The sequence below is a fragment of the Barbatula barbatula genome, assembly GCF_947034865.1.
Source record: "Barbatula barbatula genome assembly, chromosome: 21".
Taxonomy (NCBI): Eukaryota; Metazoa; Chordata; class Actinopteri; order Cypriniformes; family Nemacheilidae; genus Barbatula; species Barbatula barbatula.
Genome location: NC_136784.1, coordinates 17,184,884 through 17,210,740, shown reverse-complemented (window position 1 = coordinate 17,210,740; position 25,857 = coordinate 17,184,884). Strand labels below are relative to the sequence as shown.

The window sequence follows — 25,857 nt, the reverse complement described above, 5'->3', positions numbered from 1 at the left end:
CTTTTTGGCAAACAGGCGCACAGCAGTGTTTTGTGGGAGAGCAGCAGCTTCTGCCACTTTTGGTAGACTCATGAACAGTAATGTTTATCTATTCCAGTGATGTCTTTGGAGCCTTCGTCATTGATTCTTTTTTATCTCATGGAGATTTCTGATTTGTGCCTTGGACGTCATCTTGGCTGGGCACCCCAAGATTGGGCATAGTAATAAAATTTCACCAATTCATTATACTGTCGACTGATGATAAAACACTCTTGAGTCAAGTCAAGTCAAGTCAAGTCAGCTTTATTTATATAGCGCTTTTTACAATTTTCATTGTTACAAAGCAGCTGTACAAGAAAAAATGACTATAAGTAAAACATAAAAGGTTATGGAATTCAAAACACAGGTCAAATATCAGACACACAATAAATTACTATATGCAGAGTTAATTAAATAAGACTATCAAATTCTAGCAGCCCCCCCGGCCAGGCAAAACAGTGCAAAACAGTATGCAAACGGTGGCGAGGAACCCAAAACTCCATTGGAGGAGAAAAAAAACCTCGGAGGGAAACCAGGCCTAACCAGGGGATTCCAGTTCCCCTCTGGCAAAAACTGCAGCCTCTGCACAAGCTCAACAGTGCTTGCACAACAAGGCGAAAATAAAAAAAAATTAGATTTAAAATTATCATTAATAATCTAATAGTGGCTGAAGTTTTGTAGGGACGTCACTTCCTTCGTCCAGCATTTGTCTTGATGAATGCCTCCAGAGAGCTCCTTTTTGCAAGACTAAAAATGTGTTAAAGTTTTCAAAATGTGTCTTAAAGGGCAAGTTTCAGATAATTATTGACAGCATTATTGTTTTAGTGTAAACTGTCATCTAAACGCAGCTCTGTGAAATTGATTACATCATGCGAATGGATAGGTTTAGTTGATAGACAGTTTCATTTTAAGAACATAAACAAATGTTACTGCACATGCTAACTTTTGTGTCCCCAACTGAACTTCCGGTACACATTCACAAACAATAGTGCCTGTAGATTATTTCTGATAACAATCAAAAGAAACCGAGAAGAACCATTGGCAAAACTTCTCTCCAATATTTTGAATTTAGACTCTGATACCAAGCTCAACCACTTGATGTCAATGTACCATACGGTTTGTTTAAATGCGACCGGACTACAGGACCTATTCAACAAATTGTTTATTTAATACAATTATTAAAAAATAAAATAACAATCCAAAGGAATACAGTATTAACATAAATAAAATAAAATGATTAGTTATATTATTAGACACTAGCCAAACACAAAACCGGAAGTGAACTGTGAGTCAGGTTCACGCGCGTCTGGTGAAACACTCTATAGTCATGCACGAAGATAAACCAAAACAACAATGGTGTGATTGTGCTACTTTACATACTTATTTACATTTCTGCAGTTTGCACCACTACATTGTTATCGCATAAACGTGTGTTTGATGAATCAAAGTTCTAAACCACAACTCCAACACTAATTTTATTAACTTGATTCCAGATGTGCAAGCTACTGTCTCCAATTAGCTTTCGTTACAGTAATAATCTATGGCCGTTTGTTTATCGGGTGTATTTAAATGGGTGTTTTTCAAGCTAACACCCAGCTTGAATAAAGGCTGTGACCTTGACAATAAACAGTTTCTTTGTATAGAGTATTGTTTCTTTCTTATCTTCATAAAGTTTACAGCGATTTTACCATTTTAAACTTGAAGTGATGTGTGTTGGGCGATTTAAGCACAGTTTTCCTCTGTAGGGAGACCATAGCACATCTGTAAATCTATGGTAACTATAGTTAGACCATGCTTAGTTTTTGTACAGGTTACATTAGTTAAAATGTGGTTTTATATAAATGTTATAATGTACATGTTTTACTACACTGAAAACCCTAATATTGTCGTTAATTAAAAAATCTATTTATCGAAATACTTGGGGCAGAACGATTATATGCTCCTGCAGCTGACGTTTTCAGCCAAGCTCCTTGTAATGACGAGTCAGGGGCATTTGGATCCATTTGCAATGTTTAATATAAATCGCGGTGTAATCAGGCAAGGGTCAATCAACAGCGACAAAAATAACAAAGGCAGACAGAATCAAGGTCGGTTACCAGACTGAGATCAGGGCAAGCGGCAGACAATAGACAGGTCACAAACAAAGCAGTAGGTCGTTAGGAGAGGCAGCAAGGGGTCAAAGGTACAAGAGTAGTCACAGGTAATACACAGGTAAACAGATTGATATAAACGCTCAGAAATGCAAGACGGGCTAAACAAGACTTTGTGATGAATGAGAGTTCAAGTACAGTAAATATAATGGAGCGGTAACGGGGAACACCCGGTGGTGATTATCTTGTGATACTGGACATCTGGGTAATGTAGTACAGAACGGAATTAGAACTCGGGAGATGACGCCCTCTGGTGGTCATTGGAGAGAGCCACAGAGGCCTGGGTCGTGACACTCCTGGTGTTTTCAGTAGTGAAATGCTTTGGTGGACACAGCCCTTTTTACACGTTTTAATCAAATACTATTTGCTTAGTATGAACATGTTTAACTCTACTATACGTTTTACTATAGCAGACAGAAGTTCATCATAACGCAGAGAGAGAGAGTCATGGTGATAAAGAGGGACTAACACTGGTAGTTTAATAGTAAAATGTGTGTGCGCATTGTTTTCTTTAAAAGGTTTAGGTTGAGTGATTGACAAATTATAAACACTTCTGAGCTACTAACGTTCTATGAAAACAAAAACATCCGTATTTCCCAATCCAGTTTGATGTTTTACTCCAGCAGAGACAGCTATCACAGTCCCAGGTCCGGTGGTCCCAAGTCCGGTGATCCTGGAGGTGTCAATCCTCGAGGTCCTTTCCCGGGACTCTTCACACCTGGAGCGTTGTTGTGTGTCTGGGCTGTGTATTGCTCTCCCGCTCCAGAGGTTGTTGACAAGATGGATGCTTGGGACACTTCTGTGCCAGGTGCTCTGACATCTCCTGCCACATCCAGGTTTCCAGACCTGCCTGCCCCGCCCAGGTTTCCAGACCTTTTATTGTAGCATAGGTTGAGCTGAATACAGTGATATAAGACTTTAGCCATTAGTATTTTTTTTAAATAATGAAAAAAGCACAAATATCAAGTCATGTCAAAACTTCTGAAGGGTCCTACAACACCCTCAGACCTCAGGGGGTTAAGACATTTTTTTTGTCCATTGTTGTGACACTATGAGAAAACTCCTGTTTTCTCCTATACTGAAGCCTATTGGTTTACATTGGAAATTCACAAACTAATGGTGTTCAGGCCCGCCATTACAGCTGGAGCCGTTTGCCTATTTAAGTCCGGGCCGAACGCCGTTCAGTACCTTATTTGACTGAAGTGCAATGTAAAGACTCACTCCCATTCATTCCAGTTATCTCAGGGAATCAGGGTTAAGTGGGTAACCTTATCATTCCCTTCGGATACGGTTCACTCGCATCGCATCGCATCGCAGATGCTATTGGACAAATATCCCATCACGCATGCTATGACAGACTCAGAATGCACCGGAGCTCACCATATGTGCAAGCACTAACAAGCAGTATGAAAGTAAGAGGAGCACATAGGGTCTCAGAATGACTAGCAGCAAGACCTGTGTTTGCAGGGCAGGCACATCCAGGTGTGGTGGCTTCTCATTTTCTGAGTGAGCAGCAAGACAACTGGAACCCTGAACAGTGTCGTTAGAACTTTAGGGACACATTCCACTTTTGCTCTCATCAGGACCGAATTCTAGACAGGGTGGTTCTATTGAAAAGGCATGTACAGCAGAGCATGTGAGTGGTGTATCGCGCCGCTCAAAGACTGCGCGCTTCGCTCAGTCGCTCACGGACCAAGCAAACGCTTCGCTCACATTACGCTCATGGGTAAACCAAATCCCGCTCAAATCCTGCTCTGACATTAATTGTGTCAAGTCAGTCAAATTTTTGTCAGTTTATAATAAACTTCTTGAATAAATGTCTTAGTTTAAGTAGTAGGCTGAAAAAGAGCAGTTATGTTTCAGTCCGACATTCTGTTACATTACACAAGACATTTTTTATTTAATGAGTGTCTAAAATAACGGTATAATAACTGATAAAGTATATTTGATTTTCGTTATTGTATTTCGGTGAAAATATAGCTGCCATAGTGCAACATTCAAAATTAACGCACAAAGGATGAAATGCACTATGAACACTTTTATTATTACTGGTGTTAATAAAAGAAACAGTCTCTAAAGAAAAATAGACCAAAATAAGGGGAAATGCTGTCTTAAAACGTCAAACCTAAATCGTTACATGCACTTTTACAGACTTCGACAAAGAGTCTTCGAAGGCTGCATGCATACTCAGGAGATCACATTTGTCAAGTCAAATCAGCTTTATTTATATAGCGCTTTCAACAATTTTCATTGTTACAAAGCAGCTGTACAAGAAAACATTGACTATAAGCAAAACATACAGTATAAGGTTATGCAATTCAAAACATAGGTCAAATATCAGACAGACTATAAATTCCTATATTCCTAAATTCCTAAATAAAACTATAAGATTCTATCTGTCGGTCTCGGACGCATATGGCATCGAGGTTTATTCTGTTTATATTTCAGAAAAGCAACAGTTACATTGGGTAGGTGACACAATGTCTTCCTAAGAGAAATACATATTTGTTTTTAGTTGACGAGCATGCCATTGGCTGTTGTGCTGGGACAATAATATAGCAGCAAAAAAGTTAATCACCAAGAGGGCTGAGCGAGCATCTCTGAGCAAGCAGAGCGGAACTTTCAGAAAGGTGCTCTCCGCGAGAAATATTAACATTCCTCTATGCCAGGGGTCTCCAACCATTTTGTATGCGAGGGCTATCAAAATATCTAAAATCCTGTAGAGGGCTACTTGTTGATAACATGCATTCAAACTTTAAACACGTGATGCCTTATTTTTACACTCACAGAACCAAATTTAGTTTTCTTTCAGATATTAAAGCTTATAACACTTGCTAATAATAACCTTTCATGACGGTGTAGCACTTGGCTGATCGGTATAGTCACAGATTTGTCAACTGTCTTGAGCATTATTGGTGAGCCCTGTGTTTAGCGGGCACCTTACAGAGTTCATGCGGGCTACCAGGTGCCCACGGGCACCACGTTGGAGACCACTGCTCTATGCTATGCTCAAATGCTCTAATGTTCAGATCTGGCCTTTAAAAATGCATGTTTTTTCATGCCAGATCCAGAAGGAGATCATGCAGATTGCAGCAGGACTGGTCTGACCGGTTTGTTAGAATAAAAAAACTGTTACACTCCCAGAAGATCCACCAGGTGGCACATCGACTTGTTTTAGGCCTCATTGCGCTTAGATATTTAGCTGGATCTAAAATAACATGGCAACCTGTAGTTAATTATATTAAAATCTACATTAAAAAAAAGGTTTACTTTATAAATATGTTGCACCTCTCACAATAATCAGGCTTATATTAGCTTGACATATTTAATTTCATTAGGGTACTTAACCAATAATATGTAAGCCAAAGCAAAGGTTTATGAATAATGTTTTGAAATGCTCATTCAAATTAAATAAAATAAATAAAAGGTTTAAGGCAACCAGGTAAACATTTTTTAGTTACACTTTTTTTTGTTGAATCAACCAACCAATTTTTAAGTTCAACCAACCAATTTTAAAACAATTGATACTCTTCCACATTTACGTTTAAGAGACCCATGCTTATTTATAAAAAGAAAAATATCATTAAATCTCACTAGCTTTTGATTGTATTCTAAGGCCTGGTTTCACAGACAAGCTAGTTACAAAAAAATTATGACATTCACATGAAAAAAGATACAGATTTAACTTGGTCTTAACTTTGTGTCAATGGTCATGAAGTGATTCACACCTGGGAAGATACAGGCCCAACACCCAACTGGCCTGTCAGTGTGGAATGTTGTGAAGAGGCTAGAACAAAGAATGTGAGGACAACTGAAGATTGGGGTTGCACCAACAAAGATTAGACTTAAATCTACATTAAATAAAAATGTACTTTACAAAATAAAAAACTGTGGCTAGATTCAGAGGGCCAGACGGGAGAGCGAAGCCAGAACGCTTTGCTGCGTTTTTGTTTAAGAATCTAATTCCACACAACATTTACCATGACTGGGTAGGTTCTGTAAACTTTGATGGCTCAAAGGGAAAAAAATGCCTTACCTAACAACCTGCGGCAAACAATAACAGGAAATTTCATGACCTTGCATCCTGTGAATAGAAGGCGATAAGAGATCGCCTTCAAAAATTACTCCATTTAAAAATAATCTCTTTCCCTATCATTTGAATCCATTGTTGTGTAATATATTGTACAACTGCAACAAAATAATAACTTAGCAATTAGCAATCAAAGAAGTCAATAAAATTATATACTCAATGTATTTATGTAAGCATTGTTTAATGTATTGCATGCTCAAACACGTAAAGAGAATTGTAATGCAGATGCAATCTGCACGTCAGTAACTGGCAAAAAGATGACAAGATTCGTCATCTTTAGAAACAACAGATTTATTGATTGTTAAACTCAATCGTAAAGTCAGATTTATCTAAATACAGTCTAATATTTTGTTATTACAGTTTTCTGTAACTTGGCGAAGTGATATGGAACACGGTCAAATGTATTGTAGGCTGCTGTATGTTTTTAAAGAACAATAAATACTTGACTGCCTTTACATGCACATTTACACGTTCACAGAACGGATATAATAATTGTGGGTTTTTTGTGGCTGTTGTAGGCCACAAACAAATAAAGGCCAAGAAAGAATACATTGTATAGATCTAGCTACACTGAAATTAAACTACATGTTTTTATTAATTGTAACGTCAAATAATTAAACAGAAAAAATGGATGGAATACATTTCATAAGCTGTTCCCTTTCTGTTGGTCTCTCGACTATCATCTTCTGACTATTTTGAAAAGGCCAATGAAATTGGCGAATGAAATTTGCATGCCGGGCTCCGCCCTGGATATCCTGGTATAAAAGGGGAGCCGGCGTACTCATTCATTCACCTTTTGTTCTTCGGAGCCTTCGCATCGAATGACTAACGAAGCTGATATCTTGACGTGGTGCAGCGGATTGTCCCTTCCAGTGATCATCCCCCCCAGTGTTTCAGCAGTTCCAGAGGTGTTCGAGAAAGAGATAATTTCTAAAAGAGCAAATTTCTTCAGCGTGGCATGTCCCGCTGCTCTTGTGGTTGCTACTCCCTCATCGAGGAGGGGGACGGACACGATGTCTGCGTCAGGTGTTTGGGCATCCAACACGCTGAGGAAGCTTTCGTGGAGTCATCCTGCCCGCACTGCGATGGCGGGGCAGCTAGAGGCTATGTCGATGTCCCCCAGGTGGAACGTGCAGTCACGGTGCACCTGTGGCCGCAGACCGTTCCTCTAGTGCCCCTGTCGCAGTCTTTGAGTGCCTGGTTAGCACTCACGAGACCGTCAAGGTGGCTGGAGAATACGATCCGTCTCGGCTACTCGATCCAATTCGCCAGACCTCCTACTGTGTCCAGTACGCGCCTTGCACCTCTACGTGGACCGCACGCAGAGCTTCAGAAGCTCTGAGCAGCTCTTTGTTTGTTTCGGAGGTCAGCAGAAGGGGGCTGTCTCCAAACAGAGACTGGCGCACTGGATCGTGGACGCCGTCACGACGGCATACCGATCTCAGGACTGCCCGTGCCCGCTGGCAGTGAGGGCACACTCCACTAGGGGTGTTGCCTCCTCGTGGGCACTGGCTCAGGGCGCCTCTCTGGCGGACATATGCAGAGCTGCGGGTTGGACTACGCCCAACACCTTCGCGAGGTTCTACAACCTCTGCATGGAACCGGTGTCAGCTCGAGTCTTACAGGGTAACACCAGGTGAGACAGGTGGCCGGTAGGGCGTACACCTACACATATCACAAGTGGACGACACTGAATACAGGTGTAAACCAGATGTGAAACGTTTTGAGCTCATCAACTTTCTATTGATCAACAAAGGAATCACAGAAACGGTAAATGAAAAATCACATAGGGATTGAATAAGAGAATAAACTCTCCACACGACAATCAAAAGTAAATTACAATAAATGTTCATGACGCGATTGCGGAGGTGTGTTAGGTGATGTCAAATACGTCTTATTGCTCATGCTTGGAGTGTTCAGGATGGGTAATATAGTATCTCATAACAACATTATGTTCATGTTACATCAATAAATGCATCTCATCTAAAATTGATTAAGAGATAAACAACGAAGGACTTATTTTGAAAACTATGGCATCAAAATGGTACTTTTCAGGGGCTAAAAAGAGAAAAGCAGAGAAAGAAAAGCAGGCTCAAAATAAAGGTATGTTCTGCTTTACATTGTTTAATGCGTCAACTAATTTAAAATAAATCAGAATGATGTCCATCTACAAATGTAACCAACATGAAAAAGTACTAGTATCATTTACTTTAGTAAACTGTGGTAAAATTCTATAGAATTTATTCCTTGTCTTAACGTATCTTTATTTAAATCTGTTTATATACAGTTTTTTTACTTTGTTCCACTTAAAAAAACACTTCTGAACGTAAATATATAAATTGTCATCTTTGTTTGTTTTATTTTCACTTGTCAAACTGCAGTGCTATGAAAATTTTTACACTAGTGGGCCCATATTTATGGTCTTGCCTAGGGCCCCACAAGCCGGCCCTGGGCTAAAGACCTAAAAGGTTGTTTAAAAGACAATTTACAAAGCACAATGTTTTCTCACAATTCCAGACTTCTAACACAAATTTACAGTGTTTGGCGCAGCCTCACGGATGTTAAAGAAATAAAAAACACTGCTTTCAGTATGTTTTCTGTCATCTCCGGTCGCTTTAATACGGCATGCGCTTTTTTTCGTTCCATTAGATCTAAGAATTTCTGCATATAGCTGCTTAATAGTGCTTATGTTTTCACTGATATCGTCCCCTTAACAGTAAATGCCTAGCGGGTATTGAACACATGGTGACTGGTAGGAAGCCGTTGCGTTAACCACATACAGTGTACAGGACAGTAGGCCAATACTGTAATGTACCAGCTGGCCTTCATGTTCAATGAAGTTATAACTTCCTAAATTTTACAATAATACAATTGGTCCAAAATATGTGCCTAAGCTTTTAAATTACATCAATCAAAATGAATTTGTTTACAGTGTTGTGTAAATACATACATTATAGAATCTGGGGTTATCATACAATACTCCTTTAGCTGTCGAATGCATTTGTAATGTAAGGTAAAGTGATAAATGGATCTTTCATCCTGACGCAAACAGCGGTGTCTCATGATCTTTACAGTTGCAGAATTAGTGATTGTGACACGACTGCCACCTAAAGGTCTTGTTGGGCCTATGTCGCTTGACTGAATCACGTACACAGCATGGTGGAAGATCGTGTTCTCTTTCTTGCACATTTTTAATGGCCATATCTGTAGATCATAGACTAATTTAACTGAAGCCAATGCAAACCGGAGGGCGGTTTTCAGCAAGGGAGATTGAGCGGTGCAAATGGAGGACTTACGGAGAGCCCTCAGGTCCACAGAAAGGTTTCAGGGTGGGACCTCACACGGACGGGTAAGATTCAACCTTCTCGCGTCTCTGAAAAACTTTACAACCAGGTCGTGTTTCCCAATAGATTGTCCTCAGCCATAAGACCTAGCATAGAGCTTGTTGAAAAAAAGATTTTCATTGCTTAAACATTTGAAAAACCCACAGACAGACATAAAGGGTTACTAATAGTAATGAAAAATTGTTTATGAAAAAAAGGTTACATTTGGAGTAGGTTTTCACCTGATACTGATGATTTGGATTATAAAATGTATTTTATGCATAATCTAATTGGGTGGTAAGAGGGGGATGCTATTTTTCATTTTCTTTAACATGGGGATGCAATCCCCTTGCTTCCCCCCAAATCCATCCATTTCCATCCATTTTCTACCGCTTATCCGGGGCCGGGTCGCGGGGGCAGCAGTCTAAGCAGAGATGCCCAGACATCCCTCACCCTACACACTTCCTCCAGCTCTTCCGGGGGGACACCGAGGCGTTCCCAGGCCAGCCGGGAGACATAGTCCCACCAGCGTGTTCTAGGTCTTCCCCGGGGTCTCCTCCCGGTCGGACGGGCCCGGAACACCTTCCGGGGAAGACGTCCAGTAGGCATCCGTAACAGATGCCCAAGCCACCTCAGCTGACCGATGTGGAGGAGCAGCGGCTCTACTCCGAGCTCCTCCCGGGTGACCGAGCTTCTCACCCTATCTCTAAGGGATCGCCCAGCCACCCTGCGGAGGAAGCTCATTTCCGCCGCCTGTATCCGGGATCTTGTCCTTTCGGTCATGACCCAAAGCTCATGACTATAGGTGAGAGTAGGAACGTAGATCGACCGGTAAATTTAGAGGTCAGCTTTTTCTTCACCACGACGGACCGGTACATCGACCGCATTACTGCAGAAGCTGCACCGATCTGTCTGTCAATCTCCCGTTCCATCCTTCCCTCACTCGTGAACAAGACCCCGAGATACTTAAACTCCTCCACTTGAGGAAGGAACTCTCCAAAACCTGCAGTGGGCAAGCCACCCTTTTCCGACTGAGGACCATGGCCTTGGATTTGGAGGTACTGATTTTCATTCCAGCCGCTTCACACTCTGCTGTAAACCGTCCCAGTGCATGCTGAAGGTCCTGGTTTGAGGGGGCCAACACGACAACATCATCCGCAAATAGCAGAGACGAGATCATGTGGTCCCCAAACCTGACACCCTCCGGCCCCTGGCTGTGCCTAGAAATTCTGTCCATAAAAATTACGAACAGAACCGGTGACAAAGGGCAGCCCTGCCGGAGTCCGACATGCACTGGGAACAAGTCCAACTTACTGCCGCCAATGCGAACCAAGCTCCTGCTTCGGCCATACAGGGACCTGACAGCCCTTAGTAAAGGACCACAGACCCCATACTCCCGAAGCACCCTCCAAATCCGTTGATTTCAGAATAAAATTTTACCCTCAAGTGTGTCAAAATTCTAAGAATGATATAATTTTAAAAGTGTTAAGCCTAGAGTTAGAGAGCTGAAGAGCTCACCTAACCTAGTTAAGAGTAACAAGATGGCAGTACAGAGGTATATACCAGGGACTTTACACCAAAAAAACAATCTGCGCGAATGAAATAATACATGGAGTTAATAAAATTATATAATAATATAAAAAAGGTTAAATCTATTTTTTAAGGATTTGCAGCTTTGGTTGTTTCTTTATATACAGCTGTAAGTGCCATATAGAAGGATGGGATTGAGCAGCTTAATTATTTAAATAAACTGTTAAAACTCAATTAGAAGTATGTGAATGAGGATACATTTTCATAATATATTTGCACATAAAGCAATACAAACTGTCTCCATCTCAGTTTGAAAAATAAAATAGCAGGTTACTTTATGTATTCATCATCACATTGGTTGAAGTCAACAGTTTCCGACAAAATAGTACAGCTCAATTTATCAATCACTATTATAAGCTTACGGTTGTAAATCAGCGGAAGGTAGGCAGACCGTTTTTAACACAGATTTTACCCAAATAAGTTATGGATTGCAGCTGTAGCCTATATACCATATAAAATAATAATACAATTTTTGTAATGTCTTAATTCAGTCATGAATAAATGGTGTAATGCTGCTGGTTTTAGTACAGTCCAACAACATGTTTACGTGCAAATAAGGTGTAAAAACACTATTCTTTTTCATTTTATATTATTATATTCTTACCTTATCGCCAGTTTACTCTGATGTGATTGGTCGGATGGTCTAGTCTGCTATGATCGGTCTACCGCTCACAAGTTACAGTGTTTGGGGAGAAAGGGAAGTTTTCGCGGGAAGTCCTAATGAAACGTAGGACTAGGACACGACTCGTTTGCGTGATTCAGAGTTGACTCCCTTTTTTCCAAGCCAAAAATCTTGTTATTCTTTCATCATCGGATTTACAACTTCGCTTACATTCACACACGGCAACATTACACACTGTACAAAATGTTATTTACATTATCTCGTAATATGTACTCTTTAAGAATCAGTCTTAAACTTTACTGAAAGTTGCTTTTTTTCTCCAACTCTTAGAAAAATCATACTTCTTACTTAGAATTTTTTTACACTAAAATCAAAGCAAGGAGGCCTTCATGTTCCTTACAATGAAGTAAAATGGTTGCACGCACAGGCAGCCAAACTGAACACATTAATCAGTTCCTCAGTGAAAGAAGGTGCTGTAGGATAAATAAATATATATATACACTCACCCAAAGGATTATTAGGAACACCTGTTAAATTTCTCATTAATGCAATTATCTAATCAACCAATCACATTCAATGCATTTAGGGGTGTGGTCCTGGTCAAGACAATCTCCTGAACTCCAAAATGAATGACAGAATGGGAAAGAAAGGTGATTTAAGCAATTTTGAGCGTGGCATGGTTGATGGTGCCAGGCGGGCCGGTCTGAGTATTTCACAATCTGCTCAGTTACTGGGATTTTCACGCACAAAATTTCTAGGGTTTACAAAGAATGGTGTGAAAAGGGAAAAACATCCAGTATGCGGCAGTCCTGTGGGCGAAAATGCCTTGTTGATGCCAGAGGTCAGAGGAGAATGGGGAGACTGATTCAAGCTGATAGAAGAGCAACTTTGCTGCATACCTCGGTTGGAACGAGTGGATATTTCAGTGAAGCCACAACAACACAACCTTGAGGCAGATGGGCTACAACAGCAGAAGCCTCACCGGGTACCACTCATCTCCACTACAAATAGGAAAAAGAGGCTACAATTTGCACAAGCTCACCAGAATGGGACAGTTGAAGCTGATGAGTCTCGATATCTGTTGGGACATTCAGATGGTAGAGTCAGAATTTGGCGTAAACAGAATGAGAACATGGATCCATCATGCCTTGTTACCACTGTGCAGGCTGGTGGTGGTGTAATGGTGTGGGGAATGTTTTCTTGGCACACGTTAGGCCCCTTAGTGCCAACTGTGCATTGTTTAAATGAGCCTACCTGAGCTTTGTTTCTGACCATGTCCATCCCTTTTTGACCACCATGTACCCATCCTCTGATGGCTGCTTCCAGCAGGATAATGCACAAAGCTCGAATCATTTCAAATTGGTTTCTTAAACATGACAATGAGTTCACTGTACTAAAATGGCCCCCACAGTCACCAGATCTCAACCCAATAGAACATCTTTGGGATGTGGTGGAGCAGGACCTTTGTGAACTTGCTCTCCAACCCTTCCTGGAGCACGACACAGATTGCACAAAGATTCCCAGCGGGAAGTGCACCATGACGAGAAGAGGTGGCACTTGTAGGCATACAGACACCTGGTGTCGTAGCCCTGGCCTGAGTGATAGTAATCCGACCGGTCAGTCAGGATCTCCTCGTCCCATCCAGGAGCTAGATGTGGAGGCTCCAGAGCTCTGGTCTCAGGTGCCAAAGCGTGCCCTTCCCCTGAGAAAAAAGGTTCAGGCCAGGGGGATGCCATCAGAAGCCAGCTCTGAGAACCAAGTCTGTTTCGACCAAATAGGGCGCAACTAGCAGTACTGGATGTGCCTCTTTCCATACCACCCTGGCATTGATGAAGGCCACGGCAGTTGGGCTGTCTACAGAGCAGCACATGCTTGTCCTGAGTGAGGGATAGAACCTCTTCAGAGCAAGCCCCAAAGCGCAGACACTGCGTGCCAGTTGCACACATCACCCCAGCCTAGCAGGGAGGCGTCTGTTGTCACCGCGAGAGAAGGGAATGTGTGTGCTTCGCTCTAGCGTAAAGAGAACTGGTTAAGGTTTCACCCATTTGACATCACGGATATTGACGCAAGAAAATGATTTTTATATAGTTAGTGAATACTGTGATGGTTGCACAGTTTTTTATTTCACATTTATAGTCAATTTCATTGTTAATATATTAAGCCATAAATCTCTCTATACCCAAGATTCCTTTTAAGACTACTCTTAAGAGCATTTCGGAGAAGTTTTATACATATAAACCCCAGGATTTTAATTAATACATTAAGCCAAATGTCAACCTTAAGATAAAAAAATCTAAATTTTGACCATACTGATTTTAATATTTGGTAGTTTAAATAGACACATGAAGTCTCTCTTAAAGTTTTTAAAGCACTTTTTTGTTATTCAATCAAAGTTTTCAATAGTCTGGTAAGTGAACTGTCACATCCATAACGGTCCACATTCCTTATATATGAGTGTAGCAAAGTTCGTAAGAAGGGAAGGAAGGAGGCGGGAACCGGCGAACATTCAATAATAAAACTTTAATTAAATAAACAAACACTGAAGTAACTGACCGACAGCCACCTCACGGTAGACTGCCGGCCATAAAACATACACCAACTAAACACAGTTTCGGGCCCGTTCCTCTCTAGTCAACAGTCCAGCCGAACATCCTTTTAAGCTCCCAATCTCCTCCGTGATAAGATGCGGGACCGGTGCGCGCACAGCTGCTTCCACTTATCACTCACGCCACCGGCCCCGCGTCACGGCTCTCGTCCCGCCTTCCTCACCACATACCCCCATCACCCCTTACAGGCCGGGGGGCACCACCGAGACTGTACCTACTCCCCCCCCGGGGAGCCAGTCTCGGAGTCCGCGGCGCCTGGGGGTATGCACCGGCGAGACGAAAGAACGGAGACGGGAGCCCCCGGAGAGAGAGGGGAGAGAGGAAAAGAAAAAAAAAATTGTCCGGTTCCCTGACAAGCTGTCGCTCGGTCCTCAGCCAGCCGAGAAACTCTTCCTCGCGGTGCCATGCGATGGTACTGGACGCTCGGTGGACGGCTCGATCCTCCTCCGCCCCCTGGCGGCCGGCGATGGCCCTCCAGCTGAGGGCAGCTGGTCCTCCTTTCCCTGCTCCTCCCCATCATGGCGGCTGGCAGCAGGCTCGGCCCACGGCGAACGGGCCTTGGCTCCCTCCTGGACGGCAGCCACCCCACCTCGACCCAGGAGCACGGCAGCGAGGTCCTCGTCCCATCCGACTTCTTGATCCAGCACCACCGCCTCGGGCAGCCACTCGCGGACTTCCCCCGTCCGCGCTGCCCGAACTCCTCAGCACCGCGATCACCCTCGGCAGCGAGGGCTCTCTGACAGCATGTCCCTCCTTCCTCCCGGGTTTCGGCACCAATGTAGCAAAGTTCGTAAGAAGGGAAGGAAGGAGGCGAGAACCGGCGAACATTCAATAATAAAACTTTAATTAAATAAACAAACACTGAAGTAACTGACCGACAGCCACCTCACGGTAGACTGCCGGCCATAAAACATACACCAACTAAACACAGTTTCGGGCCCGTTCCTCTCTCGTCAACAGTCCTGCCGAACATCCTTTTAAGCTCCCAATCTCCTCCGTGATAAGATGCGGGACCGGTGCGCGCACAGCTGCTTCCACTTATCACTCACGCCACCGGCCCCGCGTCACGGCTCTCGTCCCGCCTTCCTCACCACAATGAGGACATGAAAACTAAAATAAATATTTTGTTTTCTATGATGAGCCATCCCTTCTCAATTTGTTGGGTATTAATGCTTCTGGTTTGTACATTTTAATTTACAAAAATCCTACAAAGTATGTTGTTCCTCAAAAACGTGCTTCCTTTTTTGTTACATCCATGAATTGTTCTCTCTTTTAAACTAGTGCGTAGATTGATATATTTCTGATATCTGTATTCTATCATCTTGACAGGGGTTCCGTCCAATCAGCAGTAACTACAAAAGACCTACCTTTTCCGGTTTGTCGTTGTGTTTTCTGACTTATTTTGTTTCCAGAATTGTTGTTGTGCTTTATGATTTGTTAATGTTTTTTCCAGATTTGGGTGATGCGTTTACAGATTTATAATTGTGATTCAGGATTAGTTTTTTGGCTTTTAGATTTGTTGTTTGTTTTGCGATTTATTGTTTTGTTTGGCACTTTACGGCTTCCGTATCATTGGTTTAAATTCAACATAATCTGATGTCTCCTTGTTTGAATTTTTTTTATGAACATAATAAAATTTAAAATGATTTGTTTTGTTTAGCTAAAAAAAGAGTAAGTAATGACAGTGAGTGAATTAGAAGATTTAGTGTGATTTATTTTTTTAATCTATATGCAACTAATACTATATTACTTTAATACATTTAGTCAAAGGGAATAAACTATACCCATTCTTAAAAGATATAAACATGGTGGAATGTGTGCGGCTCACACAGTGCAGGATATATGCTAATAGGTCAAAAGCTGTCATGGGGCCTGTTCCAATGTAATGTCACACTGGACAGAAAACTCGTATGACTCAATTTGAAACAATGGTTCTGATTTATAGAGAATATAAAAAGGGTAGGTGGATTTTACCAATTTAAGGTGGTTGTTTGCACACACTATAAACACAAATTTATGTTCAAACACCATGTAAACGTGAATTTTGCATAATACGTTTTTAAAAGGCCTGTGTCAGACACATGCCAAACACATTACTGTCTTTTTTAACAAACATTACACTCTTTACACAGAATTAAATATCCAGTAAGCTAGAAAACAAAACACCTTCATCTGTCGGTAACACACAAGTGAGTAAGTAGTTTAGTGGTTGCTTTGCAAGTAAGGCTAATTAATTACATTAAAAGAGTCAGGTACCTTTGAGATTGACAGCAGGAGATTTGTTACAGGCTGAGGTTGCTGAAACACCTGGATCTCCTCAATAATGTGAGCGCCCTTCTCAAGGATCACAGCTTTGTGCAGGTACCCAGACTCTATAAATGGATACACAACATAAATTAAATCAGAGAAAAACATCAACAATTGTAAAATGTGGACAAAATCTTTTATCAATCTAATGCTTGACATAGCATATACAGCACACATATGAATATACAGTGTATATCATCCTTATTTCATAAGCGATTCTTAAAGGCAGGGTAGATAATTTTTTTCTAGAATTTCTTTGTTATTCTGGTTAAAGATGTCTTTACATCCATTGTTGGGCAGTAGCATCGCTAAAAGTAGTGACATAAGTTTAAATTCATTTCTCAGTAGCGTGGTGGTAGCGTCGCTGTTTTCTGAATCAAATAGCTTTTCAGTAAAGAAGCTGTGTTTTTTATCAAGTAATGCGGTAGCGTCCACAATCGCTACTTTTTTCGCAACCATTCTTAATCACAAACTCAAATTAAAAATACTGCTAAGGATTATTGATCCTGGATCAACAAGTGACGCCACCACCATACACGGATCTGTGGGACATCCAATTGGACACTATGGGTGCCACCCTAAATAGGTTGTAATTTACATATCACGCCCCTATAAATTCAGGGTGTAGACGCCTTGCACATATATTTTGTGACGTGGAGAAACGTAAAACAGCCAAAAAGAGGAACTTTTCCGATTTAGAAATTAAAGTTTAACCTTGAAAAACGGAATCAGATTTAATCTAGATTAAAGACACATCTCTTCAGCCAAGCATACACTTAATGCAAAATATGATTAATAAACCACTGGGAGACTGCATTTATTATATATTATTTACCATAGTAATTTTGCTTGTCCTCTAAACAACATGTACTGTGCTGTGTTTTACCTTTTTAGTGTTTTTCAGTTTTTCTCATTTTCTCCCGTAAAGCTGCTTTGGAACAATGCACATTGTGAAAAGTGCTATATAAATAAAATTGAATGGGATTGAATCAAAGGAAATAAAATATCGTATAAAAAAATATGACCATTTCGTAAATATTTATTTTATTAATAGTGTTTCACTACTATTTTTACACTGAAAGTATGTTTGTTGCTTTAAATCAGCGTCAGCGGCGGCGAGCAGCGAGGGTGATGTGGGGATTATCGTGAGCGTTAATCCGTCAGCCGGCCGGCTCGCGGACCGCTCACGCCCCGTCTCGCTTGTTTAGCAGTCCCCAAGGATGGTCCTAAGCCATCTTATTCCTCAGCCATGCGCTCGGACACGAGCCGTGGAGATGAGGTGTTTCTTGCAACATCGGAGCGCGGCCTGCTGGCATCAGACTCTGGCGATTCCCTGAAGCTCCCTCCCTCGGGAGGTCGAGCACAGGTGAGAGCAGACGTCAAGATGTCAGCCATACTCGCTCGGACCGCCGTGAGCGTCGGTTTGCGGTACGCCGCAGCCCTGGTGCTCGCGGCTGGGTACTTCGCACATTGGGCCCGGGCGCGACTCCAAGCCGTGCCCGACTCAAGTGCCAAGTTTTACCGAGCTGCATAAGGAGTTCAGTAAGACCTGGAGCGCCCCCTTCGGCGCGCTTCCGTCTAGCTGACTCTATCGCCCTCTCTTCCCTCGGGGCGGGGAGGCAGCTAGGGACTATGTCAATGCACCCTGGGTGGAGCATGCAGTTGCGGGTATCCGCAGACGGCGGCCACCTGGGGAGCTTGACCTAGACTCACCGTCCAGGGCATGTAAGGTCTCGACATCTCTGGTGTTGAGGCTGGCAGTGCCGTGGACCAAGCTGCCTCCACTCTTACGCCATGGCCATCCTGCAGGCCAGGGCGCTAAAGAGAGCCCCACAGGGTAAGACCGACCCAACTAGTGCCGCCGCCGACTGGCCCTCCGGGGACAACGGTGGCAGCGCAGGCTGGGTCGGACGATGTCCACATCAGTGGCCCGGAAAGATACCTCGGACTCAATCTTGCGCAGGTGGGCGATGTCGAGAAAGGCCACTTTCCCGACTCCCCTCTCGCAAGGTCGGCTGATTGGTGGCGCTGTCAAGGACTGCTCCAGCGGTCTTTTGACAGTGTAGAAACAGACCGGCCTGCTGTGACCCGGCCGCCTTTCGGCCGTCGAGGTCTCGCACGTGGTCTGCCCCCAGCAGCCCTGGCCTTCTCCAGCGTCGATTCCGGTTCTGGTGCCCCCACAGGTGGCCCCCCGGAGGAAGACGTCGAGAGAAGGACCACCTAGAGAGATTGTACCATTGGGCCCGACCCAGCCTTGGTCGCTGGATGGTCGGACTGGGGCGGTCCCTGCCGCGTCCCAACACCTTCTGGGCCCCTTCGGGGGCCTAGTGCCCACCTTCTCACAAGGAGAGGTCTCTCTCTGGGTCCCACTTGCAGCCGCTCTCACCCTCTGAAAGATGGTGTTCGGCAACTCGACGTTGCGTTGTGGCGGCACGCAATGACGAGTATAAAGCAGCCCTCAGCACTCTCGCTTCGACGGTGCGTCGAGCTGCGCCATCGCCTGGCAGGTGATTTAGCGGAGCTGTTCCCCCCGGGGGGACCAGCACTGCTAGTCATTGAACCAACCCCCGCGGGTTGATGAAGCCGATCGCAGCCCCCCTGTGAGGTCCCTGGGTGCTTGGTTAGCATTTCAAACCATCACTGTGGCTGGGAGTGTGGTCCGTCTCGGCATTCGATCCAGTTTGCCAGACCTCCGCCGGACATCGGGCATCCTCTTACCTCAGCAGAGGCAGGGATGTTCCCGTGCTCCAGGCCGGGGCTGCCACCCCTCTGGCGAAGGCGATCGAACCGTCCCCTCGGCCGAGATGTCCAGTGGCTTCTACAGCCGCACTTCATCATCCCCAAAACCAGGGGTCGCTGCATACCTTGAGCTGCACCTTGCAAGGGTGCCGTTCAGGAGGCGCAGAAGCGCGTCCTGGTGTCTGTCAGACGCCAGGAGTGGTTCATGACAACTGACCGCATACTCTCATGTACAGTTTCCCTCGGCACTGTCGAGGGGCTGGCATGTCAGTAACTGGTCAGCCGGGACAAAGAGAGCAGCTCTCCCTGGCGCGGAGCTCCCCTTTTCCTGGTAGAGAACTCAACACTGTCTCCATGACGGCGTGCTCGCTCACGAGCACGCACAGTCAGTGTTGAGCTGCTTGAACTTTCAGGCAGCAGCCAGCGGTCCCCTGAAATCAGTTTCAGAGGCTCCTGGGCATGGTGTCCTCGGGGGTGTCCTCGGGGGTGGCCTGTCCCCCTCGGGTTGACGCACATGGGACCGCGACAGCACTGACTACAGAGATGAGTTCCCTGGAGAGCGTGGCGTACTGGCAGTAGGCGTATCGTCATTACGCCTGCTGCGGTCGCATCCTAACCCCGAGCAGGTCTTGAGGCCGGTCGTGGTAACGACAGACGCCTCCCTACGGGGTGCGGGTGCGGTGTGCAACGGGCGCGCAGTGTCGGGTCGCTGGACGGGCCCCCGCCTGCGTTGGCAGATCACTGCCTTCAAGTTGCTAGCTGTCCTGCTTGCACTGATGAGGCTCCGGCCTCTCGTGCAGAGCCAGCATACTGGCCCGGACAGCACGACCGGCGTAGCGTACTAAACCTCAGGGTGGCATTCGCTCGCTGCAGTCATCACAACTCGCCCAATCGCCTCCTCCCGTGGAGACAGCAAGTGGCAAGGCCCCTGCAGGTCACATGACCACCGGGTGTCCTGAACCAGACAGCCAAGCGCTCTCTCGTCAGTTGACGCCTCGTGGGAAGTGACGACTCCACCCCTGGTGGAGACAGCAGGTGGCAAGGCCCCTGCAGGTCACACGCCCACCGGGTGTCCTGAACCAGACAGCCAAGCGTTCTCTCTCGTCAGTTGACACCTCGTGGGAAGTGACGACTCCACCACTGCGGCCGGCTTGGGTGTGGTTTGGGTGGGCACAGGTGGACCTGTTGCCTCCCTGAACACCACCCAGTGCCGCTGGGCACTCCCTGGTCGAGGCTCCCCCCTCGACACGGAGGCCCTAGCGCGCAGCGGGCCGCGGGACAAGCGGAACTACGCTTCCCCCCAGTGAGCTTCATTGCGCAGGTCCTGTGCAAGGTCTGGGAAGGGAGTATCAAGTGCTGCTAGTTGCGCCTTACGGGCCCAACTACACTTGGTCCTCGGAGCTAATACTCCTGACGACAACTCCCCCTGGCCAAATCCCCTAGGCGAAGGGCCTACTCGCAGGGGATGGACACGTTGTGGCATTCGAGCCGGACCTTTGGGTCTGGCTCCTGGATGGGACGAGGAGTTCCTGGGTGATCTACCCCCCACAGTGGCGGAGACTGTCACTCAGGCAAGGGCCATGCCCACAAGGCTGGATGCCTTTAAGTGGCGCCCCTTCTCGTCCTGGTGCTCTTCTCGAGGAGAAGACCCGCGGAATTGCTCGCTCAGGAAACGTGCTGTCCTATTGCAGGAGAGGCTGGGGAGTAATCTCCCCTTCCACATTGGAGCGTGGGTACCCGCTGTCGCGGTTATCATGTACCAGTTGCTGGTGAGCCTCTGGTGCGGCATGACCTGATTATTAGGTTCCTCTAGGGCGCGAGGGGCTAAGGCCTCATCCGCGCCCCGTACCCTCTTGGGACCCTAAGGTGGACCTTTGGGTCCCCTTTTTTCGGGCCCTGCGGAGAGCCCCATTCCTCGTTCTGCGAGGAGGGTTGGCTCTCCTGCTGGGGCTCGAGTCCATCCAGAGGGTGAGGCACCTGCAAGCATTCCGTGTCCACCCATTGCCAAAATTCAGGCCCGGTGACTCTCACGTGATCCTGAGACCCCGGCCGACTTACGTACCCAAAGTTCCGCCGCCCCCTTTGGGAACTAGGTGTTGAACTTGCAGGCGCTCCCACACCGGGAGAAAGACCCAACCTGTACGTGGGGTGTCCAGTAAGCGCATTGCGCCTCTACTCGAACCACACGGAGGGCTTCAAGGCCCTGAGCAGCTCTTGTCTGTTATGGAGGTCAGCAACGGGAGTGCTGTCTCCGAGGAGAGTTGTCACGCTGGGTCGCACACGCCGTCACTACGGCGTGCCGATCCTAGCCCGTGCCCATTTGAGTGACGGTACACTCCGCGCGGGGTGTGGCCTCCTCGTGGGCATCGGCTCAGTGCGCCTCTCTGGCAGACATCTGTAGAGTTGCGGGTTGGGCTACGCTATACCTCGCAGAGGCTTGCAACCTCCGTGGGGAGTCGGCAGCTCGAGTCTTGCCAACAGGTGAGACCAGCAGTCGTGGGGCGTACGCCTGCGCATAGCGCCATTCCCCTTCTTAGGTGGATCAGTGCGCTATGGGCTGCCTCCCTTCTTTCCCCAAGGGTGAAGAATAGGCAGTCCGTCCATCCATCAATAAGCACTCAGGGCGGCAGGCTCGGCGGAGCAGCCCTGCCGCCTATGGCCGGGTATCAAGCTGAGTTATTACATGTAGCTCTAACCGGACCTAGTGCCCCACACGTAGTAACCCCCCACTAGGGTGGTTCCGTCTGAGATGTCGTCATGAGATGGTTCCCCGCGTGGCAACCCATGACCTCCCCCAGGTGGACATCCACCTTGCGGCATTCCGCACATACCTCCCATGAGTTATCCCCTATGTGGTGAGACCATGTTGGTGTCTCCACTGTATTTCCCCCTATGGTGGGAAGTGGTCTCCGTAGCGCACGTCCACATTGAGGGAACAGCGCTTACCCAGTAGCCCTACGGTACCGGACGGCTTCTCGTTTAGAGAACAAGGCCTCCGTCTGTGGTGGCCGAGGGCAGGGGCTACTCATCTTTGCCAAAAGCTCTGGGAGCCCCTGCCTGCCCACTGGAAGGTTACAAATTTCGCGATAGTGCTCATGTGTGGCTCGCCCAGGCCGGTCAACATCGCTTCGCTAGAGATTGTGACGCGGCTAGTGCCGTGGCGTTTTCAATAGGAACCCCATCTGTCGGCTTCGACACAACGTCGAGAGACCGACAGAAAGGGAACGTCTCGGTTACGTATGTAACCTCTGTTCCCTGATGGAGGGAACAAGACGTTGTGTCCTTCAATGCACGACAATAGCCGTCCGCTGCAGCAGTCACGAGATGCTCTCAGGCTCCTCAGCACAAAAGGTGAATGAATGAGCACGCCGGCTCCCCTTTTATACCCGCATATCCGGGGGCAGAGCCCGGCATGCAAATTTCATTCGCCAATTTCATTGGCCTTTTCAAAATAGTCAGAGATGATTGGTTCTCAAGGGCGAACCCCATCTGTCGGCTTCGACACAACGTCTTGTTCCCTCCATCAGGGAACAGAGGTTACATACGTAACCGAGACGTTTTACAGTGCAATTATAGAATAAGGTTTGTATGTAAATGCTTTTATACAGTTTTCTTCAATTAGGTGAAGAAAAATGGTCTGTGGCGGAGGACACCCATGCATATTTGCAAAAAGGATAAAGGTTTAAAATCTAATCTTGCTGCTAATCTTGGGTTTCAGGCTGCTTAAATAAGAAATGTTGTGTTTACGGCATGCATTAGGCAGTGTCTGGTCTAGTAGTAACATCGGCAGGGTTTCGTGAAGTTGAAACGTACTGCTATTGCCCTGGGTGAGTGTATTTTCTGATTCTTTGCACTTTGTTGCTAACGTACACTTGAAATCGTTGGGTTTCAGGTGTGGGCTTTCAGGTTTGTCAGATTTCTCTGAAACCAGAACTTGCTCATATGCTTGGCAAGAGAATAATATGTATGGCAGGTTGACAGGAGTGCGCTGGGGTAATGATGGCTGTGTGCTGGGCATTCCTGGCTGACATTTACACATTTACATTTAGTCATTTAGCAGACGCTTTTATCCAAAGCGATTTACAAAGAATTCAGGGAGCAATAAGCGATATGTCATAAAAGAGCAACGATAGGTGCTAATACAAAGTTACTAGATGACCTACTTGGTATGGCCCTTGAGTAGATATGCTGGTCAATCTGTCAGTGTCTTGTAGGACATGGCATGTGGCAGTTGCGGTGGGAAGTGCAGGAGTTGTCATGAACTGTTTGTGATAACGGGAGTCAGGCTCTGGTTTAACGGGAAGGACACAGTGAAAACTTGACTGTCCACATAGTCCTTTGTGAGCTTTTCAACTGTCTCTTGTGAATGTGCGGTGGCACCCAATTGTCATATAAATTTCTGCTGACTCTATCTCTGCTGCAGCTGCTTCCAGAATTGTGGCCTCTCTTGCCGTTGCTGCAATCTCATTTTTATGCTGTAGGACATGTCTATAATAGATAATAGATCAGATTCCAGTTTGGCCTTTTCTAGCAGTAGAAGAAATACGCAATCTCTCTGCTGAGAAATGGCCGCTGTGCTTGCACACGTTTGCGCTATGAAGTATAACAAATAAAGTTTTTTTAAACTTATCTCAACCTATGTCAAACAGAGCCCTCCAGTGGGAAGTAATGTCAGACACGGCATAATAGCATTAAAGGAGGCCTAACATGCTGTTACTTCCATTGTGCCTTCTTTATACTGTTAAACGTGATGGGTCCTCAAGCTTAACATGATCAACTTGTTAAAAAAAAGTTTTTTATAAGTCTGGATCCCTGTTTCGAAGAGATCGAAGGTTGTTTTGGCCATTCTCCTGGAAGAGCACGCCCAAGAATGAACCAGTGGAACAGCACACCCATCAGCGTTTTTCCTTCCCGTAGAAGCCGTGGTGAGAACTGCATGTAATAGTGTATTGTAGTTGTTAAAGCTAATAGAGCTAATAATGACACCTATGAGGTGTGTTTTTTGGATGTGAGGTGGAAAAAAGCCTTGTTCAGATTTCCAAAGGACCCGGTGCCACAACAGCAGTGGATAGAGTTTGAATTTCCCAGACAGCAACAGAGTTTTAGGAAAATATTTTGTGAACGTAATTTCGAAGACGATTGGTTCTCAAACAAGTACCAGTTTTACTCTGGATTTTCAAGTAGGTTGCAACTGAATGATGGAGTGGTGCCAACAATAAAAGTGACAGTTTGGGATTCTGAACCACAGCCGTTAAGTAAAACAGCCTCTGTTGGCATTGTAATGCACCTAAGGCATTTACGATTTTAAAATAGCGGAAAAGCTACAGAGGAATAACGATGTTTACCCGATAGAGACGTCCATCTAAGTCATTGCTGCTGTTTCTACAACAGAATCAGGGTCTGATTCTGGATCGTATACAGTGCATCCGGAGAGTATTCACAACGCTTTATTTTATCCACATTTTGTCATGTTACAGCCTTATTCCAAAATGGATTCAATTCATTATTTTCCTCAGGTTTCTACAAACAATACCGCAAAATGACAATGTCTTTTCAAGATCTCTCAAGCTCCATCAGGTTGGATGGGGAGCGTCAGTGCAGAGCCATTTTCAGATCTCTCAAGAGATGTTCAATCAGGTTCAAGTCTGGGCTCTGGCTGGGCCACTCAAGGACATTCACAGAGTTGTCCTGTAGCCACTCCTTTGTTATCTTGGCTGTGTGCTTACGGTCATTGTCCTGTTGGAAGATGAACCTTCACCCCAGTCTGAGGTCCAGAGCACTTTGGAGCAGGTTTTCATTGAGGATGTCTCTGTACATTGCTGCATTCATCTTTACCTCGATCCTGACTAGTCTCCCAGTACATGGCGCTGAAAAACACACTCACAGCATGATGCTGCCACCACCATGCTTCACTGTAGGGATGGTATTGGCCAGGTGATGAGCGGTGCCTGGTTTCCTCTAGGCATGACGCTTGCCATTCAGGCCAAAGAGAAGATCTTTGTTTCATCAGACCAGAGAATTTTGTTTCTCATGGTCTGAGAGTCCTTCAGGTGCCTTTTGGCAAATTCCAGGCACGCTGTCATGTGCCTTTTACCGAGCAGTGGCTTCGGTCTGGCCACTCTGCCATACAGGCCTGATTGGTGGAGTGCTGCAGAGATGGTTGTTCTTCTGGAAGGTTCTCCTCTCTCCACAGAGACATTCTGGAGCTCTGTTGGAGTGACCATCAGGTTTTTGGTCACCTCCCTGACTAAGGCCCTTCTCCCCCGATCGCTCAGTTTGGCCGGGTGGCCAGCATGGTTACAAACTTCTTTCATTTACGGATGATGGAGGCCACTGTGCTCATTGGGGCCTTCAATACTCAGACATTTTTCTGTACCCTTCCCCAGATCTGTGCCTCGATACACTCCTTAGC

General features: G+C 45.5%; 1 protein-coding gene across 2 annotated transcripts in view; it reads right to left on the bottom strand.

Moving 5' to 3' along the window:
- sema4ab (sema domain, immunoglobulin domain (Ig), transmembrane domain (TM) and short cytoplasmic domain, (semaphorin) 4Ab) overlaps positions 1–25,857 on the bottom strand; it is an 89,750-nt gene that overhangs the window by 2,967 nt on the left and 60,926 nt on the right. For both annotated transcript variants that reach the window (XM_079485665.1, XM_079485664.1), the window contains exon 12: positions 16,656–16,771. In XM_079485665.1, coding sequence (XP_079341791.1) covers positions 16,656–16,771 — 116 coding nt within the window. The remainder of the gene's footprint in view (positions 1–16,655; positions 16,772–25,857) is intronic.